Source organism: Carcharhinus amblyrhynchos, chromosome 16 (assembly GCF_965287045.1).
Source record: "Carcharhinus amblyrhynchos chromosome 16, sCarAmb.v2.hapA, whole genome shotgun sequence".
Classification (NCBI taxonomy): Eukaryota; Metazoa; Chordata; class Chondrichthyes; order Carcharhiniformes; family Carcharhinidae; genus Carcharhinus; species Carcharhinus amblyrhynchos.
In genome coordinates this window covers 30,719,285-30,738,710 of record NC_137339.1, presented here as the reverse complement: position 1 = coordinate 30,738,710, position 19,426 = coordinate 30,719,285, and the positions used below count along the sequence as shown (strand labels likewise).

At 42.0% G+C, this 19,426-nt stretch overlaps 1 protein-coding gene across 1 annotated transcript in view; it reads left to right on the top strand.

Moving 5' to 3' along the window:
- Positions 1–18,757, top strand: part of ada (adenosine deaminase) — a 66,345-nt gene extending 47,588 nt beyond the window's left edge. Inside the window, exons 7-11 of the mRNA XM_080204947.1 lie at positions 7,908–7,979; positions 9,374–9,475; positions 9,654–9,721; positions 13,199–13,328; positions 16,859–18,757. Coding sequence (XP_080061073.1) covers positions 7,908–7,979; positions 9,374–9,475; positions 9,654–9,721; positions 13,199–13,328; positions 16,859–16,963 — 477 coding nt within the window. The 3' untranslated portion in view covers positions 16,964–18,757. The remainder of the gene's footprint in view (positions 1–7,907; positions 7,980–9,373; positions 9,476–9,653; positions 9,722–13,198; positions 13,329–16,858) is intronic.
- The last annotated feature ends 669 nt before the right edge of the window (positions 18,758–19,426 follow it).

Genomic DNA, 19,426 nt, shown 5'->3' with positions numbered 1-19,426 from the left:
GTGCAGTGAAGTTACTGTGAAAATCCCCTATTCACCACAGTTGGTGCCTGTTCGGGTACGCTGAGGGAGAGTTTAGCATGGCCGGTGCACATCTTTTTTGGAAGAGCTTGTACATATTTAAATATTCCCCCACAGGTTTCCTGTCTAGAACCACTTTCTTCCTCATTCAGCTCTGTACCTGCTGCCGTTTGTTGCATTTTAATTTGATGCTGTCTCTCTTCATCTTTTTTTCCATTGCTAACTTCTGCATTTCCAATTGAAGTTCTCTCTTTTTGCCTCTTTCTTCCCTTTCCCCCTCTTTATCTCTCTCTCTATTTCATAAGAACATAAGAACATAAGAAATAGGAGCAGGAGTAGGCCATCTAGCCCTTCGAGCCTGCCCCGCCATTCAATAAGATCATGGCTGATCTGTTGTGGCTCAGTTCCACTTTCCCGCCCTCTCCCCATAACCCTTAATCCCCTCCTCCTGCGTCTTTAACTTCTTAATTGCTATGTCTCTTTCTAATTGAATCTTCGCTAGTTTGATTTTCTCACGTCTCGAAATATTGGGACTGGCTAACCCCTCTTGTATATTTAAATATGTTGCACAGCTTTAAATGATTTCAGCTTTCTTAGCCTCTGTAGATGCGGCTCCTTCCAATTTATTTGCCAATTTCAGTACATTTTTTTTAAAACTTACTACAGTTACATTGTCTACTTCCAAATAAGATCAAGCTACCTCCAGAGCCTTTGTACATCCTTCCTATTTTAAATAACATGTTCTCACTTGATTGCACATGGTCCTCATTCTCACTGGGTTCAAAGTCAAAAATCCCCTACACCCAAAGAACTTGAGCTTCTTAGGATTCCGGACTTGAGTCCCCAATTTTCTGTTACAAACCTGGCTAATCGTAACTGCGAGGTTCACAGTGGTGAATAATTTTATTAACAGAAATGGTGTCCTGGTCCACAGGAATGGCCATCTGTTGTTTGACTAGTCTCTTGTCTGGATTTGGCTTTACATCATTGGCTGAGAATAGATGACCCATGTAAGGAACTTAGTTGACCTGAATCTGCATTTGGCTTCAACTGCAAGTCCTGATTCTGTCAAGGATGAGGCAAAGACATGCATCATGTTTTTCTGTAGTACAACCCCAAACAAGGATGTCATCAACAATAATCTTGCAAGGTTGGCCTGCAAAGAGTTGCTCCATGCATTGCTGGAAAACCTTGCTGCCAGTGGAGATCTCACAGGACAAAGAAAATCCCATCTGCCTACTGGAGACATGAACATGGTTAGCTTCGAAGATTCCTCATCCAACAGGTTCTGCCAGAAGCTGCATTTTGCATCATGTCTTCATAGGGTGATGAAGTCTGAGCAGCTCCTTGTTCAAGTGCACTGGGTCAGTGCAAATCCGGACTGTGCCAACTTTCATTACTGGGTTAACCATTGCTGAAACCTATTCTGTGGCCTCGTCGAAGTTGTGACACCTAGTGCTGTCATACAATGCAGCTCATTAACTACTTTCTGCTTCATGGCTACTGGTACTCTTAGAGCACGGTGGTAATGAATCATCAACCCTCAGTGTGGATTCTCTGTCTGCCATAAGGCACAAGGTGTGACTGGATGCTGGGATCTGATGTGGCATGCAGGTCTAATTCCCCTAACTTTTGGTTGGAAAGTACATTGTCCTTCATTCCAGTATCAACCTTGACTTTAAGTTTGGAGTTGTTGTTAATTATGTTAAACGTGGTGAAGATCTTACTCTTTCTTGTGATGTTGTCAACACTGTTGCAATCGAGTATCGTTTAGGATCTGTAACTTTTCTGTTTCAGTTGAACTAGAATTCATTCACCTTACTAACACTTGCACCCCTGGAGGATTGAGCCACTGTCATGTTGCTGATAGCAGAGGAGGGCTGTTGCAATTTAGTTCTGTAGCATTTAGCAAAGTTGTTCCATTTCCTGCATTTGTTATATCTCTTACCATGTACAGTACAAGCTGTTCTGTCCAGTGCGTGCCAGCTGCTGCAGTTGGAGCAGGGCGTGCCAATATTTTTTTTCGGGTGGCAGTGTAGGATTGTATTGGCTCATCTGCTTTCTGGTTCATAGAATTGAATGCATGTCTATCAGGGATAAGGTTTTTTATCAGAAGTTCTCAAACTGTTTTAAGATTATCTCGGGGTCTTCTTTTTCCTCCTCTGTCTGGGAGACAAATGACTCAAATTTTTTGACAGCCTGTGTGGTTTAATAAGGTGAAACCCTGTACCTTTTGTTGGTTTGTCTAAGAGTGCAGCATCACAGTAAATGTGCCACTCCTTCTGGAACTACTCAAAACTATCTGCAATATTTTCATCAGCGACAACTGAATTGATCATAGAAGACCTATAGTGTAGAAGGAGGCCATTTAGCCCATCGAGTCTGCACCGACCACAATCCCTGTAGCCCCACGTATTTACTCTGCTAGTTCCCATGGTGCTAAAGGGCAATGTACCGTGGCCAATCAACCTAACTCACATCTTTGGACTGTGGGAGGAAACCTGTGCAGACACGGGGAGAAAGTGCAAACTCCATACAGATAGTCATCCAATCTGGGAATCAAACCCAGGTCTTTGGCATTGGAGGCAGCGGTGCTAACTACTGTGTCACCTTGCTGCCCTAGTCAATGCAGCAAAGTCCTTGTGCCATCCTGTCAATACCTGGCACCATATAGAATGCTGTGGGTTCCTTTAAAGCAATGACGTCAAGGACTTTAAACAAAGGCAGTTTAAGTTCAAACTCAGTTATCCTTGCTCCTGCCACAGGATCTCTGATGTAGCCACCATGTTCTGACATAACTACCTTAATGTAGCAATCTTAACGTTTGAAAGGAAGAAAGGCGGCTTTTATTAAAATGCTGCATGAGGAGAAGGATGAAATAGAACTGGGACCAGGACAGCTTTGAGATTCAGGATTGCTAAACATGGATATGGTGGTACAGAGCGTGAATCTCAGGATATAGTGAGGGCAATGTTTCCAGGAACATAAATACCTTGGAAAAGTCTGTAATCATGGGCAAATCAGAAACTTAAGCTGGAAGTTACGTTGGAATCCACGTGGAATAAGTCAGAGATAGGGGCAGTTCTTTAGGAGGCCCTTTTTGATAAATAACTTATCAAATGAGCAGCAAATGCAGAATTGACAGATGGAGATCCTGTTGGAGAGAAGAGTAGAACTTCAAGATGGGTATTTCTGGAAAGGGAGTGATAGTGAATTGATCATAAGTTATAAAACCCTGTGGAGAGAGAATCAAGGTTAACATTTCAAGTTAATGGGATTTAATCAGAACCAGAAAGAGTTAGCGAGGTACAGGATTGAAACCAATACAAAGGCAAGGATCAGTGAGAGAAGGGAAGAACCAAAGGGAAATTTTGTGATTGCACGGCAGGCAAGAGAGATTAAAAGACCAAAAGAGATGGTATTGGGACAAGGAAAGAAACAAGAGATGGGCCTAAAGCAGTTATAAATTGTAGTAGTAGGATTATCAGCTGCCTTCTGCATAAGACAGTACTTATGACCTGACGTTGTGAGTCAAAAAAGCTCGAGTGTGAAGTTGAAAGATGAATTGCCGTTCCTTGAGCTCAAGTTGAATGTATTTTGGAACTCTGCAGCAGGCTGAGGATAGAAAGATCAGAGTGGGAGCACAGTGGGGAATTAAAATTACAATCAGAAGGTCGAGTGCCATGCTTCCGGACTGAGCGGAGATGTTTAGTAAGGCATTCGTCCAGTTTATGTTTGGCCTCTTGATGGAAAAGCGACTGGGATCGTGACCAGTTGAGTACAGTGTACTGAATTGGAAGAGGTACAAGCAAGTTGCTGTTTCACCTGGTGGAAGTGTTTGGGGCCCTGGATGGTGGGCAGGGTAGAGAAAGGAAGGCAGGATTGGCACCTCTTCCGCTTGCACAGACTGGGTGCCAATAGCTTGTGGTGAATGGGCTGAGGGGAAATAATAATAAATAAATGCAGCTTTGAAAGCAGCTTCCGTTTCTCGATGAGAAAACAAGTGGCTACAGAAAAGTTCTGTGCACATTTTTGTGTACGTATTTGGAGGTCCCGTAAGAAGTCACACATCAAACGTACTGTATCCTTTTATAGCAATCTCTTTTTTTTTCAGTTACGCTGGTAGCTGTTTTCTGCCAAGCAACAATCATTTGATTTGAGAATTGGGGTTACCATGGTAATGAGACCTATGCATACATCTGAGTGTGCAGCAACCCCTCACTGCTGGATTATCGGCCTAGACTTTTGCGCTCAACAGAAACTTCATTGCTCAGTGCAACTGTACATTTAGTAATATTATGATGAAAATTAGCAAATAAGATGGTATTATCCAAAAAGTATATTTTTTTAAAATGGCTGGTTAAAAACTGGCTTCTGTTGTGACTTTTAGTCATAAATCACAAGTTTACAGACTTGTAAAGATCGTACTTTAGGAGGATAATGCCAACGAAATAAAATAGCAACTTCTGAGAGAGAGCAACATTGCAAGGCATTGCACAGCAGCATGATCAGATCAACACTGGTATCATGCCAAAGGACAAAATATTAAAATTAATGCCCAAATGATTGGTCAAAGTTGTGATATGGCCTTAAAAGGGGAGGGATGCAGGGAAAGGGAAAGCAGGGTCGGGGGGATTGGAAAAGGGGAGGATAGAATGTTGTGGGGGGGGGGGGGATGCGGAGGATAGAGAAAGTGGGGTGACAGCAGTGTGAGGATGATTGGGAAAGGGGACACACAGCACTGTGGGCAGGGAGATTGGGAAATGGGCCAGACGGTAGTGTAGGGGATGATTGGGTAAGGGGGCAAACAATAGTGTGGGGGGGATTGGGAAAGGGGGCGGTCAGCAGTGTGGGGGGGGGATTGGGGAAGGGGGCAAACAATAGTGTGGGGGGATTGGGAAAGGGGGCGGTCAGCAGTGTGGGGGGGATTGGGGAAGGGGGCGGACAGCAGTGTGGGGGGGGGATTGGGGAAGGGGGCGGACAGCAGTGTGGGGGGGGGATTGGGGAAGGGGGCGGATAGCCATGTTGGGGATGATTAGGGAAGGGGGCGGTCAGCAGTGTGGGGGGGGGGATTGGGGAAGGGGGCGGACAGCAGTGTGGGGGGGGGATTGGGGAAGGGGGCGGACAGCAGTGTGGGGGGGGGATTGGGGAAGGGGGCGGACAGCAGTGTGGGGGGGGGGATTGGGGAAGGGGGCGGACAGCAGTGTGGGGGGGGGGGATTGGGGAAGGGGGCGGACAGCAGTGTGGGGGGGGGGATTGGGGAAGGGGGCGGATAGCCATGTTGGGGATGATTAGGGAAGGGGGCGGACAGCAGTGTGTGGGGGGGGGATTGGGGAAGGGGGCGGACAGCAGTGTGTGGGGGGGGGATTGGGGAAGGGGGCGGACAGCAGTGTGTGGGGGGGGGGATTGGGGAAGGGGGCGGACAGCAGTGTGTGGGGGGGGGATTGGGGAAGGGGGCGGACAGCAGTGTGTGGGGGGGGGATTGGGGAAGGGGGCGGACAGCAGTGTGTGGGGGGGATTGGGAAAGGGGGCGGACAGCAGTGTGTGGGGGGGATTGGGAAAGGGGGCGGACAGCAGTGTTGGGGGGGATTGGGAAAGGGGGCGGACAGCAGTGTGTGGGGGGGATTGGGAAAGGGGGCGGACAGCAGTGTTGGGGGGGATTGGGAAAGGGGGCGGACAGCAGTGTGTGGGGGGGATTGGGAAAGGGGGCGGACAGCAGTGTGGGGGGGGGGGGATTGGGAAAGGGGGCGGACAGCAGTGTGTGGGGCGGGATTGGGAAAGGGGGCGGTCAGCAGTGTGTGGGGGGGGATTGGGAAAGGGGGCGGACAGCAGTGTTGGGGATGATTAGGGAAGGGGGCGGACAGCAGTGTTGGGGATGATTAGGGAAGGGGATGGACAGCAGTGTGTGGGGTGATCGGGAAAGGGGGCAGACAGCAGTGTGGGGTGAATCAAAGGTTAATTTATCTTGTGCAACAACTCCAGTTAGTTTATCTGAGCTTGTGTATTGTGTTATTCCCCTTCTTATTGATGTTTGCACAATTCCCTTCTGCTTTAATAGGTATTCCATATTTTTGTCTTGCTATTAAGTTTAACATACAAAATGTGCAGATGACTGTATTGTACAAAAGCCCACTGCTTGTCAATTGATATCATGACTTGAGCTTATTTTTCATTCTTTCATGGGATATGGGCATTGCTAACAAGACTGGCATTTGTTGTTCTTCTTGACCTGAGTGGCTTTCACAACAGTTAAGGGTCAACTGCATTGCTGTGGGTCAGGAATCACATTTTGGCCAGACCAAGTGAAAATGGCAGATTTCCTTACCTAAACGGCATTTGTTAACCAATGGGTTTTCCTGATGATAGTAGTTCCATGGTTGCCATCATCGAGGCTAACTTTCAAATCCAGATTTATTCGTTGAATTTAAATTCCACCAGCTGCTTTGGTGCGATATGAACCCATTTCCCCCGAGAGTCACAAGGACGCAAAATCACTGTGGCAGGATCTTACGGCCTCGTTCATTCTGGAACCATAAATTCCTGCCCAAGGCCAACGGACCTTCCCACGGCCTGCCCCTCACCCACTCTAATTCCTGTGGTGGGCGGGACAGTACAATTCTGGCCATAGACTTTGCATGCTGTAATCTGGTGCTGATGGATGATGATGGTGGAGACTGCAATTTCCTGCCTGTCGCAGGAACCTCTGGTTCTCACCATCTGCCATTGGTGAATGTTGGACGGATTTACAAGTTGACACTCAGCTGGTTATGAATGCACTTTCCTTGGCCAGCAATTATGGAGTGGGATTTGAACCCAGATCTCCTGGCTCTGGCGCAAAAGGTACCCACTGCACCACAAGACTTCCCATTAGTATAATGACTAGGAACTTGCTCAGTTGTGGCAGAAACTGTGTTTGACGTGCAAGTGATGTTTCTGCTGCATGAAGTAGTGTCTGCAACTCTTGAGAACACTTATGGACCCAAGGTTGCACTGAGCATAATGTTATACGATATACCATTTCTTGTTTTTAGTATACCAAGTTTGCACTGAGCAATTTAAAGTCTGGTATAAAGGATTAGTCAACTGCATGATTAAATTTTATCACACTTCAGTCTCAAAACAACCCCATGATTATTCCTATCATCCCTCTTATCTCAATGGAACCACCAATTTAGTGTGAAAATAACAACAGGAAAATACAATCTAAATTGAGACCGCCCAAGTTTGTTTTATGGAACATGTTTAGAGGTAAGGCAAAGAGACTTTAATCCCATCAAATCTGAGCTGGAAGAAAATTGAGTCCTACAAGTGCCAAGTCCAGATCCTTGTTGCTAATGAGGTGCTAAACATGAGTCAGTAGTACCACTCTTGTATCTGAAGTATAAGTATTTGGTCTGAAGCCAGTGACAGAGACTTGAAACCATGGTTAGGCGGACACATCATTGCATTATGAAGGGTGTGCTGGATGTGTTATCTCCCAGATAAAATCTTAAATTGACAGTGCATTTGCTTTTACGGGTCAAATGTGCATTTGAAGAAGAGCAGAGGAATTCTCAAATTTCCTGTGTAACATTTGTCCTTCAGCCAGCACCACTGAAAACAGATTATCTGACCATTTATGTAACTGCTGTTTGTGATTTTGCAATGTACAAATTGTGATTTTTTTTTCAATTTTCCCACATCTGCATATTGACCATTTTTTAAAAATAAACTTCATTGACTGTAAAAAAAAAACACTTCTGATGTCTGAGATATGATCTGAATGCAAGTTCTTACAGCAATGATACTTTTATCAAGCGAGTGCAAGCATCCGTCAAAAGAAGGATCAGTTCTGTTTGGTTTTTTTTGCAGATATCAACATTTCTTTTCCTGTTTTATTACTTTGCCAGGAGGCTGTTAAAAATGACATCCATCGAACTGTACATGCGGGTGAAGTTGGACCTGCTTCAGTGGTCAAAGAGGTGAGGTGGGCTATGCACTTACTTGTACCTGGTTTGTTTAATATCTTACAGCAGTGATGACTTTTTGACCCCAGTGTGAATCGAGTCACATTCCTTAATGACACCAAATCAGTTTCTCTCTGAGAAACCATATAACGATTACAGCACAGAAGGCTATTTGGCCTGTTTTATCTGAACTGACTTGTGCAAGAGCAAGTTACCACAGTGCTGCTACTCCCTTTTCTCCTGTAGTCCATAGGACCATTGAATCCTACAGTGCAGAAGGAGGCCATTCAGCCCATTTGAGTCTGCACTGACCCTCCCACAGAGGATCTTCCCCAGACCTCTAGCACCCTTGCTCTGCAATCCCTATAACACTGAGCATTTACCATGACTAATCCATCTAACCTACACATCTTTGGACATTAAGGGGCAATTTAGCATGGCCAATCCGCCTAACCTGCACATCGTTGGAGTGTGGGAGGAAACCAGAGGACACCCACGCAGACAGGAGACAATCACCCAAAGCCGGAATTCAATGTGGGTCCCTGGCACTGAGGCAGCAATGCTCACCACTGTGCCACTCCTTTACAGAGGGCGTTGTGTTAATGCTTTCTCTCTTTATAGCTTCTATTGCATCTCCCTGTCTGAGACGTGAGTTTAGCCCCCAGAGCTGCTGCAACCCTTGACCAAAGGTCACCAAACTGCCTCGTCTTCCCTGTGAAGTTGCAGCATCTTGCCGAACCCTGCTGCTCATTGCAACATGCTCAAAGACACTCCACTGCGCTTTCATAGACTTTGCAATCACAGAAACTGGATTTAAATCATGTTTGTTGTAAATTGGGTGTCTGGCTCATTCAAAAAATGTGAATACTGGGTCAGTCTTGCAGCATTACAGATGTTTGTAATAAGCCACGAGCCAAAATGTTGAATGGGCTTGTGTATGCCAAGTATGTAAACCGTGTGCCAAATCAGCCAAAGGGTCTCCCTCCGGCTTCCATAACTACAGCTCCAGTGGTGTCTCTCTCACCTCTTGGACTGGAAAAGGACAATGAAGAGCATGCAACGTGAACCCAAGAAAAAGTGGCTTTGAGAGCAACAATAGAGTTTAAAGCTAAATTATTATTTTTTTTGAAGGAAGGCAACAGGGAGGTTGGAATTTGGGATGGGGAGTTTGAAAATATAGAAAAAAACGAGAATAGATTTACTCCGTATATTGGACACACGTCAATTGACTTTGAAATGTCGTCCTGGTGTGCGACACATTTATGGTTTATTTATTCGTGTCGCAAGGTAGCCTTACACTGCAATGAAGTTACTGTGAAAATATTGACTGAAAAGCTGCAAGTTGTGATTTCTTTTCTCTGCTAGCTTCTGTCATCTTAAATGATTATTTTACATTTATATATTGTTAGGCAGTAGATGTTTTGAAGGCTGAACGAATTGGACATGGCTATCACACTGTTGAAGATCCTTGTCTCTACAAGCGGTTATTAAAAATGAATATGCATTTTGAGGTAAGCCGATCCTGGAGATACATTTGCCATTTACTTTTCACTCCATGTTCATGACAGAATGATTTTAATTCTGTTCCATTCTAAAGGCCAGGATATCCTACATGCTTATCAATGGAACGTACATTTCTGTCCAGTGAAGTTGTGGAGAGGTTTAGTTGATTTCTTTGCTTTTTTTCAGTTGTGCCCCTGGTCTAGCTATCTCACTGGTGCCTGTGATCCGGATTTAACTAAGCATCCAAGTGTAAGGTGAGTCATATTATTTGCTGGACATGAGATGTGGTTAAAGTCTTCCTACGTGAAGCATTGAGGAAAGAAAGTGCTGCCTGAGTACTGAAGGAGTCATTTCTCCTTCAACAAACTGCTACTGTCCCGATATTTGGTTTATTGATGAAAGAGCGCGCTGTAGCAAACAGGGAAACCTTCAGATTACAAGTGATTAGGAAGGCGAATGAAATGTTGGTGTTTATTGTAAGGGGAATAGAATATAAAAGTAGAGATGTTTTACTACAGCTGTGTAGGACCTTGCTGAGATCATGTCTGAAATACTGTCTTGGCCTCATTTGAAAGAGGATTTAATTGCTTTAGAAGCAGTACAGAGAAGTTTCACTTCTCTCTTTACTGGAATGAGAAGCTTATCTTATGAAGAAAGGTTGAACAAGTTGGGCCTATACCCACTGGAGTTTGGAAGAATGAGATGATTTTGGGGAACTTAATGGGGTGGATACCAGGAGAGGGATGTTTCCACTCAGGGGACACAGCTTCAGAATAAAAAGTCACCCTTTTTATGCTGAGAGGAGGAGAAATTGTTTCCCTCGAGGATCGTTACTGTGTGAAATTCTCTTCCACAGAGGGCAGTGGACGCTGGGTCATTGAATTTATTCAAGGCACAGACATATTTTTGATAGACAAGGGAGTCAAGGATTGTGGAGGGTGGACAGCAAACTGGAATTAAGACCAGAACTGCGGTCATGCATACCTTACTGAATGATGGAGCAGACTTGAAGGGCTGAATAACCTGGTGCTGCTTCTAAGCTCTATGTTCAAACTGTTACAATCAACCTCTTACTGTTTGTTAAATTTGCACGAGGAACAGCAGGTATATAGCACTGAAATTTATGCTAACACTATGGAGCAGAGACATGCAGGTTTGGGTTGCACCCCAAACGTGTTGGAAAGTCTCTGAATGGTGATTGTCCAACCTGCAGCAAGATGGGAAGACTGCAAAAGAGTTCTGACTGAGTGGTTGTAGGAACCTCTTATTATAGTCTGAAAACAGAATGTGCTTACACTTTTAGATTCAACATTATTTGAGAATGTGGTGGTAAAATGAGTTGTTAGACATGGAGATTAAAGTCAGGGGTAATATATTAGCATGGATAAAAGATTGGATAACTAACAGAAAACAGAGTTGGGATAGATGGGTCACTTTCAGGTTGCCAAACTGCAACAAGTGGAGTGCCACAGGTATCAGCTGCTGGGGCCTCAACTATTTACAATCTAAATAATGACTTGGATGAAGGGACAGCCTGTTTTGCCAATTTTGCTGATGATATGAAGATTGGTAGGGAAGCGAGAATCTGCAAAAAGATATAGATGAGTTAAGTGAGTGGGCCAAAAATTGGCAGATAGAATATAAAGTGGGAAAATGTAAGGTTGTCCACTTTAGCAGGGAGAATGGAAAAAGTAGAATATTTAAAATGAGAGACTGCAGAGTGATACAAAGAGGTATTATACATGTGTCCTTTTACATTAATCACAAAGGGTTGTCGTTGCAGGTACTGCAAGGAATTCCGAAGGCAAATGTTAGCCTTTAATGTAGGAGGGATGGAATGTAAGTGTAGGGAAGTGTTGCTACATCCGGACGGGCATTGGTGCAACTGCGGCTGGAATACCGTGCGCAAATAACAGATTTACATTGGGAGAAGTTCAGAAAATGTTCACTGGACTGGTCCCTGGGAGGAATACACTTTCTTATGAGGAGAGATTGAACCTATGCTCATTGGAGTTCAGAAGAATGAGAGCTGATCTTGTTAAAGCATGTAAGGTTCTGAAGGAGTTTGACAGGGTAATGTTGGGATAGGAAATAGCTGATAGTCAATAAGTGATTCAGTTAGTAATTAGAGGTGAATTAGTTAAGAATATCACTGGGTGCTTATAAAGGATCTGTGATGAAGCTTAATGTGAGTTGAAATAAAGCTGGGTTTGGAAGAAGTAAAGACGTGGGAAAGGGATTTTCTGCTCCTGTTTTCAAAAGGGCTTAATTGGCAGCGGGAGTGGCAAATCCCACAGGAGTCCCAAAAAGTGATTTACGGCAGCGGGATTTCCCATTCTGATTATCCCTGTCCCCAAACAATGAGGTAATAGGAATTCCTGATGTTCCTATTTGAATGCATTTAAATCTAGTTATCAGGCTAGCCCCTCCTGCCGCCCTGTTTGATTGTCCATTCTTGTTGACATGAGGGCATGCTGATATAATTCATGACAGGACCCCGCAAAGTGTACCTGGCAAGCATAACCCACCAAAGGTGTGCAGGTGAGGCCATCTGTCCCACCACCAAGAGGGAGAAATCATGCCTGGCCACCGCCCTCTGACATTACTTGAGGGTGAGGTTCTATTTTTAGTTTTTGTATTGGGGTGCCCTTTTAAAAAGAGTGCCCTGATTTTTTTAAGAACAAAATTGCTGGTGTGACATTGTGGGATTTGCCCCATATTATTTTTTTTTTAAAACAAGTCCCCAACAATATGGCAGAGGAAACCACCCTCGAGGCTGGCAGCTTTCACACACATTTTCTCACTTGCTGTGTCACTCTGCCAAGAAATAAGAAAATTCCTCTATTGGTGTCTTGCTTTGTTACCAACTAGCCTTTGGAGTTTTACAGGGCAATCGGTGAGAGGATTCTAACCCCTTATGTGGGAATCTAGAATTATGGATGCAGTTTTTTAAAAAATGGGCCTTCCATTTAAAATGAAGACGAGGAGGAATTTCTTCTCTTGGAGGTTCTTCAACACAGCATTGGAGGCTGGGTCATTTAATATGCTGAAGGCAGATTTGTCATCTATAAGGACTCTCTACACTTCCTGCTGCCTTGGCAAAGCAGCCAGCATAATTTAAGGACCTTACGCACTCCGGACATTCTCTCTTCCTCCACCTTCCATTGGAAAAAGATACAGAAGTCTAAGGTCATGTACCAATCGACTCAAGAACAACTTCTTCCCTGCTGCCATCAGAAATTTGAATGGACCTAGTTTGCATTAAGTTGATCTTTCTCTATCTCCTAGCTATGACTGTAACACTACATTCTGCACACTCTCACTTCCTTCTCTATGAACGGTATGCTTTGTATAGCGCAGAAAAAAACAATACTTTTCACTCTGTGCTAACATGTGACAATAGTGAATCAAAATCAAATAAGAGGGACAGGCAGGAAAATGGAATTTAAAGCAACAATCAGAACATCAGTGATCTTATTGAATGGTGGATTAGGCTCTATGGGGCAAATGGCCTATTCTTGGGTCCTATTACTTATGATTAAAGAAATGTAACACAAATGTATGGATTATTTTTAAGGTGACTTTGGCAGTATAAAAGCCAGAAGAGGGGACAGGACTGATAAGTACAGGAAATATTCAGTGTTGGAGTACGATACAGTACCAAGATATCATACACGTGGCTTCCCGTGAGTGTTAATTCTTTGATCCTCCTGACATTTATATATTCACAGGTTTAGAGAGGATGGTGCAAACTATTCCCTGAATAGTGATGACCCATTGATATTCAAATCCACGCTGGATAAAGATTATCAAGTTGCATCAAAATACATGTGTTTCACAGAAAATGATTTCATAAAAGCGGTAAGTTGATATTGAAATTCTAGCCCACAAATTGAGTATTTTGTAACCTCTTTTCTAACTGTGAATCAGAAAATGTGCTTTTTAAAACAAAATGGTGTATTGCATATTCAGTGAACTTTGTTCATACAGGTTGGGGTTTTCTGGAAAATGACGATTGTCTTTATACTTAGAATTAATATTGTAGTGGGTTTATGCATTATATTAATTGGTAGTTTAATGCTGGAGAAATTGGCGCTGACCTCTGAATCCTGTACCTATCGTAGTTACATGGAAAGGACACAAGAAAACCAGTAACATGGAAAGGACACAAGAAAACAGTGCAGTATTTGGATCAGGGGTGTAGAACTCAATTTACATTGTGATTCTGACCCAGCATCCTGGCACTTGGTATGGGCCAAATTTAGCAAAAGTTATTCAGCAAATCCAAAAGGAATTGGTACGTTTGCCCAAAAAATGGGTGTACTAATGTATACTATGTGTACACTAATTTTTGGGGGTCCTGTATCCGATTTACACTGACATCACGGTTGGCATCCTGAATTGATTGTTTTTGAAGATAATTGACAACTGCCTGATGTCAGCATTGAATCAGTTCAAACTTCTACCTATTTTAGGATCGTTTTGCAAAATGTGTGTCTAACTTGGTGGATCATGAGCTAGAGATTTCTGAATAGCTTTTCCAGTTCTATAATAACCTAAACAGAATCCCATAGAGGAACCACTGGAAGCCACTAAAAAAAATGGAAAGTTCTTATGCTTCTTCCCCTTTAATGGAGCCTGGTGGAAAAAAAAAGCAATGTTTACCCCCAGCACCACACAACTATAAGTCACTCCTGACCCATACTTGACCATCTCACCCTTCCATGTATAAATGTGAGGTCATCTGTTTTGGTAGGAATAACAGCAAAATGGACTACTATTTAAATAGTAAAAAATTGTGGCATGCTGCTGTGCAGAGGAACCTGGGAGTCCTTGTGCAGGAATCTCAAGGAGTTGGTTTGCAGGTACAGCAGGTAATTAAGAAGGCAAATGGAATTTTGTCCTTCATTGTTATAGGGATGGAGTTTAAAAACAGCAGAATTATTTTGCAGCTGTATAATGTGTTGGTGAGGCCACACCTGGAGTACTGTGTACAGTTTTGGTCACTTTACTTGAGAAAGGATATACTGGCATTGGAGGGGGTGTAGAGGAGATTCACTCGGTTCATTCCAGAGTTGAGAGGATTGGATTGAGGAGTGACTGAGTAGACTGGGGCTATATTCATTGGAATTCAGAAGAATGAGGGGAAATCTTACAGAAACATATAAGATTATAAAGGGAATAAATAAGATAGAAGCAGGGAAGTTGTTTCCACTGGTGGGTGAAACAAGAACTAGGGGGCATAACCTCAAAATAAGGGAAGCAGATTTAGGATTGAGTTGAGGAGGAACTTCTTCACACAAAGGATTGTGAATCTGTGGAATTCCCTGTCCAGTGAAGCAGTTGAGGCTACCTCATTGAACGTTTTTAAGGCAAGGATAGATAAATTTTTGAACAGTAAAGGAATTAAGGGTGAGCGGGTGGGTAAATAGAGCTGAGTCCACAAGAAGATCTGCCATGATCTTATTGAATGGCGGAGCAGACGCAAGGAACCAGATGGCCTACTCCTGCTCCTAGTTATGTATTGAAGATTATAGTGTATATGGGAGCACTGACTACCTTTTTCAATGTTTGCTACAAGCTGCACAGCATGCAACATGACGGTTCCCACGCAAGCTGACTCCTATTTGCCTGTTTGTCATTGACACACAAAGCCCCTTCTCCCCCAACTCCATCCCCAATCTCCTGACTGCACCCCCCCTTTCCAATCTACCCCATCAGTCCCAAATCTCAGTTCCATTTAACCACAGTATACCCCTGCTGCTTCACAATTCCTCTTCACCTGCTGGTTCAGTTTCCAGTTGCCCCTAAACAAATGTTGGCCCTAGAGAAAGGGTTGTTGCTGCATGGAATTTAAAAGCCCAGTAGAATTGTGCTTTTGAAGCTGGGAGGTCCATGTCTGGAGCCAAATGAAACTGTAGACCTGACATTCTAATTCTGGCTCATTTGTAAAGACTTAGCCGATCTTTTAATTTGTAATATGCAGCAAAGTGCCTACATGGGCTACAAAGATTAGCCTCCATCTCCTGCAAACAAAACCGCAGCAAATATATGCTGGGCCAGTATTTAATCTGCTGATAAATTGACTGGTGTAATTACAAGCCTCAGGATGCTTAATTTAATGCAAAGGAGGAATTGTCACAGACTTGCAGTTTCAGAATTCTACTAAAATCCATTCGTTAAGACCCAGGCAAGAAACTCCAAGGTGTTTTATAAAGATAGCCTAAATCCTAGGTTTTTTACATTTGAATTTGGCATGGGCGAGCATAAGGTGTTTCACTCCAGGTATGATTCAAGTGAGACACTAAAACTTCTATCAAATAAAGTTCATTTAAGAACACAGTTAAAATACATGATAATTAAAATAATTAGCATAACTTTTACCAGTTGCAAGATTCAAACATGATGCAATATAAAACCTTGACAGCTAGCTATCTATGATGTTCCAAGTCAACCAACATCTCACCAACATACACACCTTTCTAGACTTGGCACAAAAAGCAAGCATGCTCACGTGATGCTGGTTTTCAACTTTTTAATACATGCTGTGAAAACATCCTTTGAATGTTGGATTAAAATTGAAGCATCTCAGTCCTAGAACTTAACAAAAAGCTTCTGGAGAAAAAGAGAGACAGACACATACTGCCTTCTTCCACCAGCTTCTAACAGCAACTAAACCAAAACTAAAAACTTGAAATTCTCTGTTGGGGGGGAAAACTGTCCTTCGGCATCATCTGATTTGTCAAACATCCCAAAGCAGACTCCACCCAGCAATCCCAAAAGGACCATAAAACCCCAGGACACTGCATTAGTCCAGATTAAAAATAAACCTGATGTCATTTATACTTACTCAGTAACAATACAGGACACCAGTTACAGACAAAACGGTGCCAGGAAAATGCTAGGAGCTGCTTAAAAAAAACTGCAAAGAAAAATGATTAAAATACATTTCTTAAAGGTATAGTATCATCACACACTTGTAATTCCTATTATTTGCTTAAGAAGAGGAAGCTTTAAAAAAAAAGAGTCAAATAGGAAAAAAGACTTTTGGCCCATTAAGGATCCCCAATTACTGTGTGGACCAATTTCTTTGACAAATCTAAGCATCTGAAAACTCTTTAATAACAAATTAGATGGATCTTAGCTGGATCAATTGGAGGGAAGCTTGTTCCTCTGTTTCCTTACACAGTAAGCTCCTGATCTTAGCTAAGGTACTGAAAAAAACCAATAGTGTGTCAACAGGATGATTCGCAAAGAGTTCCTAGTAATTTTGAATACAGAACTTATCTAAGATGCAGGAGAAATCAAAAGTTAAGGCTTCTCTCCAAGAAATGTCATGTTTGCTATGCAAATATTTTAATAAAAGTAACTTTTTTTATGCTAACTTGCAGAATATTAATGCAGCTAGATCCTGCTTTCTCCCTAATAAAGAGAAAGAAGAACTTCTATCCACGTTGTTCGAGGCCTATGGGATGGTACAGAGCACCAGGTGTTGAGTAGCTACTGGCAAATGACCCATGCAAAAATGATTGCCTCATGCATCCAATTATGAACTGAAAATCAAAATTATTTGAGTGTTTTGTTAACTGGTCAATTTGTGACTATTGCATAATATGACATTTTGTGAATTTATGAGGAGCAAAATATGATCTAAATTGTCTTCTATCTTTCAATAATTTTCAACTTCTTTGCAATCAAGACTATAGACAGCATTTAACTCAGTGTTTCTTATGATTTTTAGGTAATGATTTTAAGAGAATTGTTTGAGGTATGAGATATTATTTCATAATTTTATGTTCCACGTGAAATAATTTTATAGCCAGGTACCTCAATTACAAGTATTCCAAAGGATTACTAAACCATGGTCAATAAAGGATTTTTAATGCAGCTAATGGTGGGCTGAAGAGCCTGTTCCTGTGCTATATTGTGTTGTTCTTTGATTCATTCAGTTATAGTGATTAGTTCCAGTAATTATGGGCAAACCCCTGAATAGGGGATACTAGCTTGTGCACTGCAGATTTCACATCAATAAACATTAAATAAGAGCACTGTATCATTACCCTAATCTAATGCATATGAAGAGATATTGTTTGCTGAATCAATGCCTTATGGAATATGATGGGGGAGAGAGATAGGTGGGAGGCTTAACCTGGCAAAGGGCTCACTGGGTCTTTCAGGAATGATGTTCTATCTAGAACTTCAGGACAATTAGTTTATTGTGAATGAGAAGTGAAGTCCTCCAATTTTCAGAAACGAACGTAGCCCCTCCATACAATTCGGTGGTTTTGTTATATCCCTGATTTGGATCTTTCACTTTTAAATAATTGGGAGCTTGAAATTTATTGTGTTGGTGTGTTCAATATGTTTATCTTCAGTTATTAAAAACAACATTTTAATTTTTTCCCTATTGCTGATGTTAGTGTATATAACTATACAGGGTAATCTGTTGGAGCATTCCAATATATTATTGTGTCTCATATACATTACCGCTCATCCCTTAAACTATACTACCAGCGAATTTCAGCCTGCACCTCTTCCGCCAGGTGCTAATTCCATTAGTAAATACTCAGGAGTAACTTTTGACTGCAAAGTCTGAAGGTTCAACTGTGAACATTACAGCAGTGTTTCCTTGCTCTGGCATGACAGAGTTGCACTTTGTTTAACATAAAAACAAAGATACAGTGATCATTGTTTCAGCACAGCACTTTCTTAGTAGGCATTTTGCGTAGCTGTTTCATTCATTTGTTTGTGCAAAGCACTACCAACCATTTACTCAACTCCTTAAGTCACAGTGACACAGTACATCGCAAGTTGCATGTTGGCAAAAATATGTAAAAAACCTTTCAAAACTTTACAATGGGAACAATTGATGCCCTCCTTTAAATATGTGAAAGGAAGTGCTGGCACATGCCTTTTATAACTCCTGTGAGAAGTGCAGCTATTGTACATATACAGAATCCACTTGTATTTTTTTATATATGGTCCATTTGTGTTTCAATACTTTCGATAATTTTTTTCAAATTAGAGGCTTTTTCAAACTAATCTTGAATTCCAACTGTTATTTGTCCAAGTTTCCATCACTGTGTTAGTTACAACTTATCAATGTCTCATAGAGCTTAGCTAATAGTTCCATAAATAGCACTCCTTTCATTAAAAATGCACTTCATTAGAATTTTGACTGTAGCTATCTGATATCAGAAACTGCATCGATGTGTAAAGATGATTTATAAAGTCAAATTGAACAAACAATTTAAGATAATAAAACAAATTTTTGATTTAAAAAAAATGAATGCTGTGTCATTTGTCTACTTACTGTCACTGGATTATTCAAAGTGAAAGAGAAAATTTTAGTCTGTCACACAATTTTATAAATGTTTAGGAAGAGGCTAGAAATGGCTTGTTTAAAGATGAAGTATCATTTGGGAGTGTAGTTTACATAGTTTCTCTAATGAATACGTGCATTATTTCTGTTTGTGAGGTGATTGAAAATGGAGGAGGAATGAAAATTAAGATTACTTGGGTCCTAATTTTTATTCATTCATGGAGTGAGGGCATCTCTAGCTCGGACAATGCAGCAGTCCCTTAATACAGCTTAGGACACCTGGAAGGAAAACATTATATACGTGGCCTTACTGCAGGTAACATGCTTGCAGTGTACTGTGCAGCTAATGTACCTCTCAATCTGTTTTGAAAGTGCATTTTATATTTGTGCAAATGAGCTAATTAGAATGGGAATGGGAAAGTTTTCAACAAAAGTCCCTTCATCCACAGAATGACAATTCAGGCATTGAGTGTGGTTGATACAAAAAGGCAGTGTTGCAAGCAGAGTATAAATATTGGGAATTAGGTGCGCGTAGGACTGTATATTAAGTAATGTTAATTATCATCAAACGGAGATTTAGTTCATTAGAATTCAACTTTAAAAATTCAAGTTTAAAAATTAAAAGAAACTGCAAATT